The 18,589-nt window shown below is 36.1% G+C and overlaps 1 protein-coding gene across 1 annotated transcript in view; it reads left to right on the top strand.

The window, feature by feature from the left end:
• The window catches only part of SKAP2 (src kinase associated phosphoprotein 2), a 167,746-nt gene that overhangs the window by 109,666 nt on the left and 39,491 nt on the right, over positions 1-18,589 (top strand). Inside the window, exons 7-9 of the mRNA XM_058527499.1 lie at positions 5,899-6,023; positions 6,895-6,958; positions 7,312-7,449. Coding sequence (XP_058383482.1) covers positions 5,899-6,023; positions 6,895-6,958; positions 7,312-7,449 — 327 coding nt within the window. The remainder of the gene's footprint in view (positions 1-5,898; positions 6,024-6,894; positions 6,959-7,311; positions 7,450-18,589) is intronic.

Below are 18,589 nucleotides of genomic sequence, written 5' to 3'. Positions count from 1 at the left end.
CAGCAAAGAAGAGAAAAGGCAAGCATATTTGCATAAAAAATAGGACTGTTTGGATTTTGGTAGGTGGCAGTGAGGTGGAGGGAGGGAACATGGGGACAGTTGATGAAAGAAAGGGAGAAATCAAGAATGGTGCTCAGTTTTCTGGTTTGGAGGCTTCAGTTAGTGGAGGTGCCATTTATTGAGAAGGAGGACATACCAAAAGATCACAGGTGTTGGGGGAGTGGGGGTAAGATGATCTCCATTGTGGGCGTATTATAGTCATTGCACCTGGAGGACATTCAAAAGATGAAACGTGTATAGTGAGCAGATGAAGATTGGGATATACAATTCTGAAGCTGGACTGAAAATTATGAGTCACAACATATTGATAGGAACTTAATCCTTGGAATTGGGTGAGGTTGCTCATGGAAGAATGTCAAGTGGGAAAAGAGCAGGATTTAGAACATACCCCATCATAGCTGTTTAAGAGATAGGCAAAGGAGAGGAGCCCATAAAGCAGGCTGTGAAAGTTGGACCCAGGTTGTAGGAGGAAATGCAAGATAATGTTTATCTTCTCTACTGAGGCTTCATAAATTACATGTTCTGGAAGAGTGGTTTTGCAAACATTAGTGTATATCAAAATCACTTGGAGTGCTTGCTAAAAATTTGGTATCCTGGACCCACCCTCAGAGATTCCTGTACAGCAAGTGCAGAGTGGTAGCCATTTCTGCTTTTTGTTTATTTTATTTATTTATTTATTTTTTGTGTGTGTGAGGAAGATCAGCCCTGAGCTAATATCCATGTTAATCCTCCTTTGTTTGCTGAGGAAGACCGGCTCTGAGCTAACATCTATTGCCAATCCACCTCCTTTTTTTTTTCCCCCAAAGCCCCAGTAGATGGTTGTATGTCATAGTTGCACATCCTTCTAGTTGCTGTATGTGTGACGCAGCCTCAGCATGGCCGGAGAAGCGGTGCGTCGGTGTTCGCCCGGGATCCGAACCCGGGCCGCCAGTAGCGGAGCGTGCGCACTTAACCGCTAAGCCACGGGGTCGGCCCCTCTGCTTTTTACACTGTCATCGAAGATGATTCTAACATAGGTGATTCTTGAAATGTACTTTGAGAAACGCCTTTCTAGGAGACAGTGTGAAATGGTTGGAAAGCAAGGGTTTGGAATCAGACTTACATTAGGGTCCTGGCTTTTATCCTTTATTGGTTGTATGGCCATAAGCAAGTTGGTTATTTTAAGGTTTGTTTTCCTATCAGTGCTGGGGATATAATAAACACTTTCTCTCTCTTAGAATCATTACAAGGTATATATGATATATACTATATTAAATTCCTGGCATATAGAGAGAGCTCAGTAAATGTGAGTTGTCGTCTTAGCACTTAAAACACCCAGAACACAGCTGTAAACCTAAAAGCCAGTGAAAAAGTGGAAGGAAATAGCTATCATTAACCTCATGCATTTTGTTTTGTAAGAGATCAGAGCTAACTGCTTTTTACTTTGAACCTACTGAATTAGAATTGTGTAAAATTAAGTTACTGATTTAATAGATTTCATTATCTAGTTTCTCCTGGCAGCCTTCAGTTCTGTAGACATTAAATTTGAACAGCATAATATAGGCAAGGTTAAAAGTGTGAAAATAGAAGCTGGGGGGAATTTAATAGAGAGACAAACACTTGAAAAATCCTGAGCGCATCAATGTGTTATAATGTAAAAGGTAATACACAATACTACTAGATCATCAAGAAAATGTTAAATTATGTTTAAAAGAATTGTTTGAGAAGTCAGGGAAGTATATATTTTAGAAAAATTTCTGTTATAATGACTAACATTTTAAAGAGTTTTGGCACTTAAAGGAATAAGCTTCTGCTATTTGAGAAGTTCACTTAGATAAAATATTTTATTAGTATTTTACAGTTCTGGGTAAATGAACTTAAATGACCTTATTTCCCATTTAATTGGCATGTTACTTTTTTTTTTTTTTTTGGTGAGGAAGATTAGCCCTGAGCTAACATCTGTTGCCAGTCCTCCTCTTTTTGCTGAGGAAGATCGACCCTAGGCTAACATCCGTGCCCATCTTCCTCTACTTTTTTATATGTGGGACACGTGCCACAGCATGGCTTGATAAGCAGTGTACCCAGGATCCGAACCTGCGAACCCTGGGCCACCGAAGCGGAGTGCAAGAACTTAATCCTTAGGCCACCGGGCCAGACCTAGCATGTTACTATGTTACTAAAATCTTTATGTTTTAGATTACTGTGAGACTAAAATCTCTCTCAGGTCAGCAAATGTCCTTGAAACTATCCCAGAAAGCCCTGTGAACTAACCTATATATAAATTAGCATGGGTGCTAAGGTTTTCTCCTTTTTCTCTGTCTAGAAGAGGTGCTAATGTGAAGGGAGACAAGTGGAGTCTTATCATAATGTCTGCCCATTTCATGTCTTGAACTTCCTATCCCACATTGGCTAATTGGAAATATGTCTACTTTATGATTGTGGATTTGCAAAAGCTATTGAGAAAGAGTTACCAATTCCCCTGCATTCTCTTCAGTCTTTCTGGTTCCATACCTCTACCCTCATTTGGATGTTTATGCAATTATTTATCCTCAAATACTCAACAATCAGCTGATTAGGTATAGGTATTAGATTCTTTTTATTATTCTTAGTTAAACAACAACACCTTTCATTCTGTAGACTTAGGTCTTTCTTTGGCAGAATAAGGTTTTCTTCTGTTATATCTTTGATTATCGGCTCTATTTTATTTGTTACTCTTCTTTCGGAACACCCGTTTTTCTTCTTATGTTGTATTTTTCTCAGTCTTCCATATCTATCATATTCCCTCTTGTCCTCTCTCCCCCTTATTCTTTTTTTTCTACCTACTGAGGAAGTTTTTAAAGGTATATCTGATCCGATTTTTCAAGAATGTTCAAAATTTTCAACTTTTTATCACTGTAATACATCATTTGTTTTACTGCTGCATTTTCTATTTACTTATTTTAAGTATTTTCCCCTTATTTTACCAGCTTTATTCCAATTTCTTCCTGTCTCAGCCGTTTCTCTTTTTATTTTATATTGCATTGTCCCATCTTTCATCTCTTTCAGAATCTTTTTTTTTTTTGCTTTATAAAAGACGCAAAGCAGTTGTCCAGAGTTTATTCCTGTTTCTCGTAATGTGCTCTTGCTTTCTACATCTTGAGTGCTATGTTATGTTTATGTATTATATAATATTTTTATGGCACCTGTGTTCATTTGTTTTGTTTGCTTTTCCTTTTTTACTTATCCTTAGACAAGGATACAAACTGTATCCTTGTCTCTATCATCTGGGATGCTTAGCTCTAGATTGGATTATTGGTTTCTCTTTGCTTCATCTGACTAGAGGCTGCTCAAGTTATCCTCTTAGACTCTCACAAAAGATCTCATACGTGGCCCCATAGCATATTTCTGGGGGTTTTGCTTAAAATGGATCTGCTAGTCTAAGGAGGGGTTGCCTAATTGGGCTGCCTGGTCATCTCATTCCTAGTTAATTTAGCACAAGAAGGTTTCCAGCTCCTGGCAGCTCTTCCAAACTCAGTCTTTGTAGAGCTGATTTTACATCCCCAGATGTAAACTCCCACTCGTTATGCATTTCTGTCCCACTCATGTTACATTGCCAAGAATTTTAGACCCAGATTGGAGGTAGAAAGCATGAGCTTTAGATCAGATGGAGCAGTTGAGCCATTGCAGGGAGCCACTTTCCTCAATCTGGTCCTTGAAAATCCTCTTTTTCCTGGGGAGTTTAAGGAAATCTCTCAAAATTGTCCTAGATGGCTTGTGATATTTTGCCTCCGACTACTTCCATTTTTTATAGTGAAAATTAAATCCTATTGCAATCTAGAGGATCATTGATTAATATTCCTGGAGTACTTAAAGTTTGTGTCGTGTGTGTGTATATGTGTGTATTTCAGTGGGAATGTGGGAAAGGTCTGGTTAAGATGTTACTAGCTTTTGTCTCACCATATCTATAAAGCTCCCTCACTTGTTGTAAGTGCTTTGTATAAATTTGTTGAATGAGTGAATGAATGACATAGTCTTATTTGAGAATTTAGAAGAACCAACTGTGCTTAACCATTTATTATTTTAATACTTTTGTCCTAATGTTATTTTCCTAGTTAGGTATTTTGCAAAATACGTCTTGGGAGTACCAGTTCCATGAAATGTTCTGTGAAAAAAGGGTTCCATGGACAAATAATTTTGGGAAATGCTGCGTACTCAGTCTTTCTCATAGAATCTCAATCAATGTGTAAATATATTAAGCGTCCCAAGAAGGCCTGGACTAACAAAACCTGTTTAACTTTGTTGAATTCAGCATTTCCCAAACCTATTTGATTGTAAAAACCTATTGATATCCCATAAAACACACTTTGGGAAATGCTGCTCTAATTTTTATAGTTTTCCTGAACCTCTTAGAGTTTGTTGTAGGCTTTTTCCACAAAGCAAACTTCAAATTTTTGAATTTGAATTGTTTTTTCAATCATCCAAAGAGATGTAAATTATGACTAAATATGTTAGAATGTCCACATTTAAGTCAGGAATTTCTAACTCAGATTTTTTTCTCATTTGATGTTTTGAACAAGATATGATCTCAATGATCTTTTAAAAATGTATGTAACTTAAGGCATTAAATTAGTAGATTTAAGAAAAGGAGATGAATATTTTATTGGTGGACTGAACTGAGAGAGCCCCTCACCCCACGATGTGGAAGCATTTCTGTATTTTCCCTGAGCTCAGTAAAAGACTCGTGATTTTCACATTGTGTGTTAATCTAGGAAATAAACCTGTAGCTGTGCAGCTTTTCTATGAAAACGGTATAACTGGGTAAAGTAGGAAGGCTGGCTGATTTTATTTTCAGTTTCAGAGTATTAAATCCTTTGTGGTATTTCTATTTTATTTGTCTTTAAAATAATATCAGACTAAAGCTTAAATCATCTTTTGACTCCTTGTCATAGGGGATTCAAATGTCCTTTACTAGTTTAGCTGTTCACTGACGGGTTAAGAAACCTTACTCTTTTTGGTTTTGTTTTGGTAACTAATGCTTCTGTACTTGCTTTACCGCTTCTCTCCACCCAAACACTCTGCCCCACACATGTCTTTTTATAATTAGTAGTTTTGTTCTGCTTTGCTTTTTAAATTTAGAGTTCAATTCATACCAACTTAGGAGATTATTTTTTTAGAGAAAAGTTGTGTTTTAGAGGCTTTTTGAAGGTGAGGGTCGTGAGATGGTGGTGATGATAGGAGATAGTGGTTAATAAAGCCCAGCAAGTTTTCAACGAGACAGGTTTCCCCACTGGCTTACTAAATATGAAAGAGCCACAGATTTGTAGTGGGTTTGTCTAGCAAGTTCTAAGTTCTAGTTCTTGGATTTTCCATACATGAAAGTGTCATATTTCCCCACTTCCTTCTGAATAAGACCACTATCTGCAGACCTCTTCCTCTGGTTCCCTAAGATATCCTTTTTAAACCCAATCATCCCAAATATTTCTATAATTTTAGAATTAAAAGTGGTGTCTAGAAACATTATTATTATTATTATTATTATTATTATTATTATTATTATTTGCTGAGGGAGATTCACCCTGAGCTAACATTCACTGCCAATCTTCCTCTTTTTGTATGTGAGCTGCCACCACAGCATGCCCACTGATAGACAAGTTGTGTAGGTCTGCACCTGGGAACCGAACCCAGGCTGCCGGAGCGAACTGTGCTGCACTTAACCACTAGGCCACCGGGGCTGGCCCTAGAAACATTTAAACATTATACGATGAAAGCAATATGACCAAAACATACTCTTTCTAAGAAAATCTAAATAAAAGATAATTGACTGGGTATTTATATTCACTGTAGTAAATGAAATTCTAACTTTCGTTTTATCTTCAACAGACAAACAACAGAAAGGTGAATTTGCAATAGATGGCTACAATGTCAGAATGAATAACACTCTTAGGAAGGATGGAAAGAAAGATTGCTGTTTTGAAATCTCTGCTCCTGATAAACGTGTCTATCAGGTTGGAGTTTTTATGTTGCTTTGAATTAAGTTGATAAAATGTTCCAATTTCGTTTATGAAGACATTAACATTTTGTTAAAACAACTCTTCCTGACATGTTAATAATAATACAAAATACTGGTTTTTGTAAATTGAATGTTCATATGAGAGGAAATACATTTTAAAAAATTTCAGATTAGTTCAAGTGATATCTTCTTGAAAGAGAACAAGTGAATATGTAATTTATCAATTACTTCACATATTGCATTTTATATCTATTTTAATAGAACTGTGTGATTTCTTGAAAGAGTTACATAGCAGAAAGAGTAAAATTATCAAAAGAAAAATATCAGAGTGTTAAGGCATATTGTATTGCTTAGGACTGTGGGAGAAAATGAAGGTAAAGACACGTATCAGCTCTGCAATTCAAGAGCTATCGGCTAGCGTCAATATGGAATGTATGTTTAATAAGTTTTAAATATCTGAGATTGCAGTTGAAAGCCAGTTAATTAAGTTGTCAGGTAGTGTGTTGGAATCTGACAAGAACATTTTTAAGAAAACTGTACCCAGCAGTCTAAAGAAATTCATGGGTGTCTTCTAATTGTCAAGGGCAAATTTTGTTCATCAGTTCTGTCTTTGACATTGATGAAGAGAAGCAGCTTTTTTTCCTGCACAGCTGCCAGCTGCTGATCAGAGTTTCAAATCCATCATCCTCTGCTTCAATTACGTAAATTTGTCAAAATTAACTGTACATTATAAGAAGCATCCTTGCAAGAAAAGTAGTCTTAGACATGAATAGAATTGCTAATGGTCTTAAAGAAATGATAAGAATGCGACATACCTTTCATTTCTACTGTGGTGATTTTTCTTGTTATTGTTTGTTTTTTATTAGTTCACAGCAGCTTCTCCCAAAGATGCTGAAGAATGGGTTCAGCAGCTGAGATTTGTATTACAAGGTAAGAGCAATCAATTGAACAAGCTCTTGCAGTCTTTAAATACTGAAGAACTGAATGATTTAGATTTTCACATATAAAAGGTTATTGACTTCTGTGGGAATGACCAAGAGAACATGACTGGTATTAATACAGACCATTCACTTCAGATTTACAAAATTATCTTTTCTGTAAGTACCAATTGGCAACTTTGAAATTCACATATTTATGCAACAATCAATTTAAAATGTTTTAAGTTAAGGATATAGCATATAATAATATTGTGACTTTGTAGGGCTGCATTAATTGAGGAAATAGGGCTTTGAAAATCTCTTTTGCATTCCTTAAAATCTTACTTCATGAAACGTGTTTTGTAGATCTGGGATCTGATATTATTCCTGAGGATGATGATGAAAGAGGGGAATTATATGATGATGTTGATCATCCTCTACCAATCAGCAGTCCACCAGGAAGCAGTCGACCAATTGATGATGAAATTTATGAAGAACTTCCAGGTATTTATTATCTGGTGATTCATTTAAGTATTTTAGGGCTTCTTTTTTTTTTTGGTCATATATCATCAAGTTGACAACTTGAGTAGAAAATGGTGAGCTATTAAACAAGGACAAAGAAAATCTTCAAAACGCTATTTTACGAAAAGGGTTCTGCTTGACGTATTTCAAGTGAGTGGATGTATGCTTATGAAAAGTGAAAGGAATGTTAAAATGAAGCAGATACAGTCCTAATCTCATGGGACTTTTGGCTCATTAGCATTGTTTATGCTACATAATTTTTTAATTAAAAAATTGACTTGCCTTACAGTTTTTTCCACCAACTCACACATCATTTTTTATTTATACATCTTGAAACTTCCATTAACCAGAAGTTCTGTGCACACCCCATATGTCAACAACTTCTGCCTCATAGATTCCTCCTTGCTGGAGTGTATTGCATTGTCTTGGAGGAATACTGTTGAACTATAAACAAAGGCCTTTTGAGGCTTCAAGTTTTCTAACTTGATATTTTATCATTGATAGAGATGAATAAATTTTCTTATTCTACATTTTCAGTCATGGTTTAGTGTTTATATGCCTCAGTGTCTGTTATGTATCGTAAAATTGTCTATTAGCTATTTGACTTGTAAGTTTTGAGGGTCAACCTAAAACAGAAAGATAGGCATCTGGAACTTGAGTTACTTAGAATATGAAAACATTCAGGGAATTTTTGCGTTACTAATACTCTAGGTTGAAATGAGCCTTTTTCTGGCTATTAAAAAATTGGTAGAGAAGAAAAAGGGATTATAAGCAATGAAAGTGAGATTTAACTAACATGTCATGTAGAGAGGCTATTTTTCTCTGAATAGAACAATTTAACGGCATAGTATAAACCTTTAAAATTCATTTTGAAATTACTTAAAATGTTCCAAATTAACGTACACTTGTCATTTTCAGTGAAGTCAGTAGAGCATGATACCTAGCATGGACTTTAGAGTTAAAAAGTTTAAATTCTGGCTGTACCGTTTACTAGCTCAGTGACCTTAAAAGTCAATTTCTTCATCTATGAAATGGGATAATCACGGGAGGGTGGTAAATGAGGTAATGTATCTAAAGCTCTCAGCACAGTGCTTGGATCATAGCAAGCCCACGGTAAATTGTAACATCATCATCATTGTTTTCATTGTTGTATCTGGTAGATTCTTGCAAGTGCTTTTATGAAGGTATAGTAATGGTTTTCTGACTAAGTAAGAATTAATGATTGTAATGGTATTATAAATTCAAGATATTACAAAAACTACTAAAATATGTATCTACATATTGTCTTTTATTACCCTAGAGGAAGATGATTAGTATGACAGCGTAATTTTGTGGGAAATAGTAATCTGTATATTTCTATTATTTTAATGGAACTATAGTTCATAGCTCTTTTCTTTCTGATTTATCCTAAGGAAATGGCATCTGCCATAGCATCAGTTATCCTCAATTAGGGAAGAATATTCTCTGGCTGCTTGTTTTTAGTTGCCACATACCATTAATACAATTATTTTAATCTTTAAAATGTTCACAAGAGCTTGTGAGAATGTATACTGATGTAAAATGGAAGAGTGAGCACTTTTAAACATAATAATACTGTCATATACATTTTATTCCTTTAAAACCCCTGCAACGAATAGGTTACATTACAATTGTTGAATTGACTGTTAATTAAGTTCTATGTTTCTTCAACTTGACTATCCTCTCTCTGCCCCCAAACAAAAAATTGGTCAGGAATCAAGATCAAATATTCATAATCATTTTTATAACAGAGATCTAAGGAAGATCTCCTGGAAGTAGCTTGAAATCTTAAAAACATGAAATGTCTTTTATTTTCCCTCACCACAGATGTTCTTCTTCATCCCTTTTTTTGGCCTAGGGCCACTTAGTGGTTGGAAGGAACTGGTTGCTCTTTAAGTAGTCTTAGTTCTTGCTGTGGTACTGGAAGAAACCTAAGCTGCACTGGGATTCCTTGCCCCAGCCTGGGATCCCAGTTGCTGTACAGAGTGATTGAGCTTGACGGAGCCTGCGACTGCGCCCCTGGGAAGGAAGCTGGTGGAGGCAGCTGTGGAATGTCTAGCTCTTCTTTCTTCCCCAGCGTAGCCGAGAGCCACTTCAACATCTGCACGGTTCCAGCTTGTTGAGTTTGAGTCAGCCACTACAGAGGGGATTTTTCTTAGTGAAAGCCCTAAAGTTGTCTCTTAGAGTTAGAGGTTTTGTTTGATTAAATATCTAAAACTAGAAAGGTAACTTTTTTTCTTTGAAAAATGATCTCTCTTGCAGGATAAGAATTGAGCTAATTGCTTTCACTTCTGTGAAACATGAATATAATTTTGAGAGGAGGTGAAAACAGTGGAAAAGTAGTGAACACATTTACAGACTATTGGTGTTTTTCCAGTTCTGTGCAAAAAACTGTGTATCTCTGAAATCTAACTGGTTAAATTCCCAGAATTAATTAATACTACCATTTTAACGCAATTTTCTTTCAATTTCATATAGTTGAAAACTAATCCTCTTAGTTGAAAGATGAAGCATACAGATGTGTTTGAAGAAAAATCAAAGCATTCAACATGTTACTTTAAATCACAAAGTTCTTTTTTTTTGAGAAAGTAAAGCTCTTACTTTAATAATTGTATTTTTTAATGTAAAATAAACCTGCAGTGTTTGTCTCAAGAATAATAAGAAAACATTCTTTAAAAAATTGTATTGCAAAATATGGCTTGAAAAATATTTATAATTCTGTGGGAGTGCAAATAGTCTCATTGTAATTGTTTTTCAGTTAGAATATTCTAACTTTATTACAGCAGCTTCTCTTTAATTTCTTGTTCATTAATTTTTAACTAACTTCACAAAAGAGTAAGAATAAATTTGTAAGATTTCTTTGCATTTAGAGGATTTATACATATGTACAGAAGAGTTGAGAGACTGCCATTTCTGGGGAATATTAAAGGCATTTGGCTTTTCTTCAAATGCCCTAATGCCTTGACATCTTTCATGTCTTAGTACCAATTATTAGCATAGGCTAATATACAGAATGTTTTTGTTTGGTTTTGAATCTTGAAAGGGGAAAACAATACTTGGGAAATTGCTGCAGAAATCAACCCAGCCTCCTCTTCTCTTCTAGTTACCACGTCACTTGATGTTTTTTTCTTTGATGTCAGGAAATTGTACAGAAACAACAACAACAAAAAGATTTTTTTAGATATAGACTAATAGAATCAGTCCAGCAACAAGATGGTAACCTCCTGTTAACGCCTATTAAATCTGTAGCTTTCAGGGGAATGGCACTTGAAATTCTTCTGGCAACTGGACTGGAGGAGAGAGGGCAACATAAAACAGGAAGATGAATTTCTAATTCCATTAACCTATTTTTTTAAAGTGTTAATTCATTCTTTTTTTCCTATTGTAATGACAGATTGAAGTATTCCAAGTCAGAAAAGGATGTTTTTATCCTTTGGTCATTCAATTACATATTAAATTTATTCAGTCCAACTATCTGCATCTAAAATGGAATATAAAATAAAATGCAGCTATAAATTTTTTTCAATGAAACTGTTATGTATATACATAAAAAAGAAGTGTTTGAGTGCTTAAATTTGAAGCACTCTCCAGCAAGTGGACATGAATGCTAACTTAATAAGTGCTAACAACCCCTCAAAATACATTTTAGCTTTATTTTCTTGCTGAATAATTATCGCTCATATTACCAAGTTAATATCAAGATGATAGGGGAACCTGGAGTCTCTGGTATTAACATCATTGTAAGTGATAGTATGTCCTGGTTTCACCAAAGAATTTTTCTCATTCCTTCTTTGGAATGCAATGGAAAGATGCCAGTTGACTTTCATAGAACCACATATATTCAGCATTTTAATATTATTAGTCCAGACAGCCTGCTGGCATTCTTTTTTCTTAAACTATGGTACTGAATTATAAAGTTGTTAAGTGTGGTGGTATGGTGTCTAATATATGGTATAATAAATATTTTTTCCCAAGTGGATAACTACATTAGAATCAACTTTTTGGATGGTTTGAGCTCTGAACTCTGCTGAGAGGGTATAGAATATAAGGAAAATATCCATAAATTAAGGGCACTGCACACATCTGATTGTTTATATTTTTATCTTTGCTGAATATAAATGTGACTTGAGTGTGCTTTATGTTGCCTATTTCATAATATGGCATGAAGCTTTGGAATACAATTGTGCCTGTCATGTAGCTTTTCTCTACTTTGCTGTTGGCATTGCAAATGAATTCTTTTCATTACGAGAGATGGTTTAACACATGTTAAAACCCAAAATACCTGTGTGTAAGCTAATCCGTTTTTGCAACTTGGAGGTACATCAGTGGTTCTCAACTAGGGCAGATTTTGGTCCCCACCGTACATTTAATGATTTAATGCCTGGAGGCATTTGTGGTTGCCACAACTGGGGTGTGTGTGTGTGTGTGTGTGTGTGTGTGTGTGTGTGTATGTGTGTTACAGGCATCTAGAGTGTAGAGCCCAGGGATGCTGCTAAACATCCTATAATGCACAGGACAGCCCCCACAACAAAGCATTATCTGGCCCCAAATGCCAATAGTGCTAAGGTTGAGAAACCTTGGTGCAGGGATGTAATAGACAGGGTTTGGTTTATCACCTTTTTATCTATATCTCTTGAGTTATAAAAACCCATAACCCATGCTCTGTGTAAGAGTTCATTTTTTTAAATTTTTAAATTTTTTGTGAGGAAGATTGGCCCTGAGCTAACCTTTGTCAATCTTCCTCTTTTTGCTGAGGGAGATTATCTGTGAGCTAACATCTGTGCCCATCTTCCTCTATTTTGTATGTGGGATGCCGCCACAGCAGGGCTTGATGAGTTGTGCGTTGGTGCACGCCCAGGAGCTGAACCTGTGAACCCCAGGCTGCCGAAGCGGAGTGCTCGAATTTAACCGCTACACCACCGGGCCGGCCCCAAGAGTTTATTTTTATGGACACAACATAGGTTTTCTTACATCCATAAAACTAGGATTACATAGAATGGTTCTAGGTCATAAGGGACCGGCTGGACGTGTCTGTCAGTTTCCTTCAAGGGATCAAATTTCTATCAGTCTTAGAGAAATGAGAAAACCATGAAAGATAAAAAAGGAAGGAAGCATTTTCTCTATTTTCATGAGCTACAATCTGTGAAGGAAGAGTTTTTTTTGATGCTGTAAATATGTGTCTTTCTTGTATGAGTACTTGGCTTATAATATTCTGATAGGGTTATTCTTTTGAGGCTGAAATGAAAGACCTGTGGGTGAGGGATTAGATCTTCTTAAAGGGAGTCAGGCATCCTGGGAGAATGCAGGGCTGCGCAATTCCAGGGCCACTTGGAAGGTGGCTTTAAGAGGAGAAGAAGCCCTCTTATAGGACTTTTCTCCTTTCTTGGGCCTGGACTTTGAAGAGATTAGTGAGCTTGAGATGGCAGGAAAATGGCCTCTGCCCCTGGAGGTTGACAGGGAGTGACTGAGGCAGCCCTGAGAGGGGTCCGTGAAGATGGGCTCACCTGAGTGTACTTCACAACAAGCCACATCAGGTGTTCTTTATTATTCTCTGTTCCTTTTGCTATTGCTAAGTCTTAATTTTTAAATCTTTATTTACAAACAATATGTGCTCACTGGAAAAACCTTAAATATTGCTGATGTGCATAAAATAAAAAAACAGAAGTCATTCACCTTCCACCCTAAGTAAACATTGGTAACAGTTTGATATGAATGTGTTGTCTTTTTTTGCGCATTTACAAATATACAAACGCATATAAAATTTTTTAAAAATGAGATCCTTTGTTTCATTCACTTTCTTCTGCCCTTTCTTTTCTTTCCTTTTCTTCCTACTTCCTTATTACCTTCTTCCTATTGCTTATACCTTCTTCCTTCTTCTTATTACCTTTTCTCATTCTTTTTTTCCCCTCCCTTCCCTTTTCCGTTTCTATCCTTCCTTTTCTTCCTTGCTTTCATTTCTTTGATTCCATAAATATTCTTGAGCACCTCTTATGTGGCAGGCACTGTACCGAGGTGCTGGAATCCCTCTGCCATTCTTACACAGTCCTTAAAGGGGTGCAGCTACCCCTTCCCTGCCTGGCCCAAGCCTGGACCCACTACTACACCCTTAATTCCCTGTGTGTTTTTATGTCTTATGTATGTATATGCTAGCCCTGGTGGTCCAGTGGTTAAGATTTGGCGCTCTCACTGCCACGGCCCAGGTTCGTTTCCTAGTCAGAGAACCACACCACCCATCTCTCGGTTGTCATACTGTGGCAGCTGCATGTTGCTGTGATGCTGAAAGCTATGCCACCGGTATTGTAAATATCAGCAGGGTCACCCATGGTGGACAGGTTTCAGCAGAGCTTCCAGACTAAGACAGACTAGGAAGAAGGACCTGGCCACCTACTTCCGAAAAAACTGGCCAGGAAAACCCTATGAATAGCAGTGGAGCGTTGTCTGATACAGCACCAGAAGGTGAGAGGATGGTGCAGAAAGACCAGACATGGTTCTACTCTGCTGTGCACAGAGTCCCTAGAAGTTGGAATCAACTCGACAGCACTAACAACAACAACAAAAAAGTACGTATGCTATGTTCACGTCTCATGAATTTGTTGTTTTTGCTTTTCTGATATAGGAATCCTGTCTTCCAGCAGATAGTGTCAAAACTATCATGACACCTTCTCTCAAGCCATCCTCCACTTTCCCTCTTCCTCTCCATCTGCCTCTTATCTACCAGCTCCACCCCCTGTCCATACACACAGAATACCTTTCTCTATATTTGTGACTAGTAAATTGTTATGGATGAGAGCAAGGACTTTGGAGGCAAACACACATTGCTTTGCATCCCAACTCTGCCTCTTACTGTGAACTTTAGCCAAAGGAAAAGTGAATACAGAGGAAAGGTGGAGAATACAAGAAACAATACTGAACACAGAAATGGGTAAAATATGTTAGTAACTTTTACTAATTATTGATTATTTTTAAATGAGTTTTTTTTTTAATTTAAAAAAGAGGTAAAACTAAATTTAACTAACAAGTAAAAAAATTAGCTGGGCAAGATGAAGATGTGGGGTACTGAAAACATACTAAGTATTGTTCTGTTTAGGAGGAGGGAGAAATACTGAGTAATACTGGTCTTTGTTAGGAAATGCATGTTAAAATTTCAGAATAAGTACTAAATAAATAGGAATGCAATCTTGGGGTTCCCAAAGCAGCAGAGGGGAACTAAAAGGTGATCACAGAAAAAACTTTAAATCTAAAAGAAGGCAGGAAAAAAGAAAAAGGAGCAAAGAGAAAATATGGTAAAAATAAGCCCAAATATAAAAGTAATTACAATAAATGTAACTTGATTAGATTTATCTATCAAAAGACAAAAATTATCATATTGGATATTTTTTTAAAATCTAGTAACATTCTTCTTAGGGGAGATATTTCTGAAATAAAGCCACATAGACATTTTCAAAATAAGGGAATGAAAATAAATATACCAGGTAATCCTGTTCAAAGAAAGATGCTATAGCAATGGTAACGTCAGACAATATAGAATTTAAGGCATAAAGCAATAATAGGACTACAGAATGATATTGCATAATAATAGTAAAAGAAGATAAAGCTTAAATGCATCTAAGTACATAACCTTGAAATGTATAAAGCAAAAACTTATAAGACAAATTTGACAAATCCTTAATCATAGTGGGAGATTTTAATTGGTAGACCAAGGGGGCAAAAAATTAGTAACTATAAGGAAGATTTGAACCCCAAAATTAATACACTTGATCTAATCTATCTAAAAAGATGTATATTCTTTTCAGTACATGTAGAATATTCATGGAAATTGACTGTATGTAAGTTCACAATTGAATCTCAACAAGTTTCAATGAATCTGTATCATACAGACTATATTCTTTAAATACAATGAAATTTAATTAGGAACCAACACCAAAAAGATAGTTAAAAATACCCAAGCCCCTGTGTTTGGAGGCTGAAAAATAAATTTCTGAATAGCTCATGAGTTAAAAGAGGAAATCACAATGGAAATTACAAAATATGTAGTTCTGAAAGACAATGAGAATAGTACAGATAAAAACTTGTGGCATGGTGCTTTAAACCATACTTAGAGGGATATGTTGATGAATAAGACAAATGAGAGAATTAATCTCTAACATACTGGAGATGAGAGAACGATCTGAAAAAAGACTATAAAATAAGTGCATTGAAAATAATTAAAGAGGGCCAGCCCCATGGCTTAGCGGTTAAGTGCGCTCGCTCTGCTGCTGGCGGCCCGGGGTTCGGATCCCGGGCATGCACCGAGGAACCGCTTCTCTGGCCATGCTGAGGCCGCGTCCCACATACAGCAACTAGAAGGATGTGCAGCTATGACATACAACTATCTACTGGGGCTTTGGGGGGAAAATAAATAAATAAATAAAATTAAGAAAATAATTAAAGAGGCAAAAGAAGGAATAGAAAGTTTAACAAGAGGAATAGACTCTGTGAAAAAAGATCAGATTTCTTTTTTGGAGAACCAAATAGAATCACTAGAAGTTATTGATGGCTTGGATTATTTAGCCACCAAATTCTAAATTTTCAGACTCGCATATTTATGTTTATGTTGCCTAGAGAACCATTAGAATACATATTAAAAATTCTGAACCATAGGGTAAGCAAATGTCAACCACTCTCATCAGACTAAAATGCTAGCATTTATAAAGCAAGAAGAAAAATTTCTCGGCTATTAAGATATTTCTGTGAACCTTAGATGAAGAATCCTAAAACTGTGCCAGAAGGTCAGATATTCACACTGCAGGCTTTGTATCTATACATAACTGAATACTTTATCTTTTAGCACCAAGAAATCTCACCAATTAGTTTCAAGGCATAGCTTCTAATCACCTTTGTATCAGACTTTTTAACTGGAGTCTTCATTCTGCAGATATGATTTGCCTCCCATGTAGGGTATAAACAGATCAGAGCCTGCTTTTGCTTTTAATTCCTCCATGCTTTCAGAAGATAGAATATGATAAAGTTTGTAGTAGCTTCACAAAAATTTATTTGCTTCTTTCAGTCCTAGGAAAAAAATACACACACACATGCACACATCTCAAGACAGGCTGCAGCAGGAGAACGTCAAGCTTCACTATTTTTGCAGATAGGTCAGCTGGGAATATCAACTTCCTAAGAGTACTCAGCTGCTTACTTTAAAGCAGTGATTAATAAGAATGGACAAGTTCAACAAAATGTCAGTGGTAAATATAAGCGCTCTTCATATCTGGCCTCAGCAAGTGCTGCAGTCGAGTAAATGCAAAGCCTTCAACCAAGTCAGAAAAAATCCAGTCTAACTTAATTAAGCTCAAGTGAAATTTTACCTTGATTTTGTTTCAAATAAAACATTCTTTTATAGATTTGTCCCTCTTTATTAGAACTTCATTAGAATTCTTACAAAAATGTGACAACTCCTTATGCCTACTTATTCCTTAGCCTCTTTGTTCGTTATTACAGGAGTTGAGATGGGGCCGAAAATTTTTCTCGTAGATGAATAAGGAAATTCAGATACTGAGTGGCATTTTGGAGCTCTCTTTGGAACCAGATCCCAAATCTCCTGCCTCCCTGTCAGGGCATCTTTCCACATTCCTCATCCAGTTCAGGGAGCTGCAACCTAACTCTGCTTCTCTAGCATAAAAATTCTTGCAGAGCTCTCTTTGGTCCCTGTCTCCATTGTCTCTTCACCTGCTCTGCTCCTTAACCCCTGGCAATATGATTTTCTCTCTTTATCCTTTAACTAAAACAGCTTCCTCGAAGTCACCAGTACTCTCCCAATCATCTGTTTCTGTTCTCAAATTCACCTTTGGAAATTTTATTTTACTGGCCACCCCTTTCTTCTAGAAACTGTCTCCTCCTTTGGCCTTTCCCATTTTTTTTTTTTGTTACATATAATATTCATAAATACGCTTCTCAGCACTGTTTTAGATTTCTTCATTTCCTGATGGTTTCTGATTGTTTCAAATTATTTTCCTATTTATCCTTTATTTCTTTAATAGTGGAGGTTTTTGTTTCTACTTTGCCTTTTCTTCTTATCATATGTTATTATGCATTTAATTAGTTGATTCAACAAATATTTGTTGAAAGCCCATTGCATGCTAGGTTCTGTTCTAGCTGTTGGGGATTTAGGCATAGAAAAGGCAGACCTGATCTCTGGTAAGATAATTACAGATTATAGTAAGTGATACGAAGATAAGAGGATGATGTGAAAGAAGTAACTGCTTTATATTCTGTGGTCAAGAAAGAGGTGACATTTAAACTGAAACGTCTTGGATAAAACTAGTAAATGCAAAAAGCCAAATGAAGCACCTCCTAGGCACAGGGAATGCCAAGTGCAAAGGCCCTGAGGCTGGAAAATGCTTAGGTGTTGAAGAACCAGTCAAGCACTAGGTGCCTTGTACTAAATTAATATGTCAAGTTAATGAAGTAAGAACAAAAATTCACTCAAATAGCATATAGATAAAACTTTTGGTTAAGTTTTTCATTTTTCTATCCACACAGTCTACATTCAACTCTACCATATTTTCTAATATATCTGACTGTCTACGAGATACAAAGTGGATGCTAAGATGATGAATAAACAGCCCCGTCCTGAAATATGCTATAATTTAATCAGACAAACAGGTATATAAATATCTGTAGAAAAAAACAATAAAACTAATCATATATAGATAGATAAATCTATTACTATATCTTTTATCTATCTACATCACACTCTTACCAATTACAAAGTCCTGTAGTATTACTATACCCCTTGGCCATATTTTCCCTATCTACACCTATCTAGAACCTTTATAGTCACCCATCAGAAACAGTGACAGTACCCTTGTTGACTCTGTAAATTTATTACACCATTGTATGTTATTGGTACAAATATAGTGTTTTCTCTAAACCCACTTAGGTGGAACCTTTGTGGTCATGCCATTAAAAACAATTAAAATTCCCTTGAAGATTCGGTATATTTATTGGGCACAGTACAGTATTTTTGTAAGTATAGAGCGGTATAATACTAAACACAGTAAAGTATTATGGTATAATACTAAATACAGTATTATCATATCCTCTGCCATTCTGACCATTAACA

This window comes from Diceros bicornis, chromosome 3, assembly GCF_020826845.1.
Source record: "Diceros bicornis minor isolate mBicDic1 chromosome 3, mDicBic1.mat.cur, whole genome shotgun sequence".
NCBI lineage: Eukaryota > Metazoa > Chordata > Mammalia > Perissodactyla > Rhinocerotidae > Diceros > Diceros bicornis.
The sequence above is the reverse complement of the archived record's forward strand: the minus strand, read 5'-3'. Positions and strand labels throughout refer to the sequence as shown.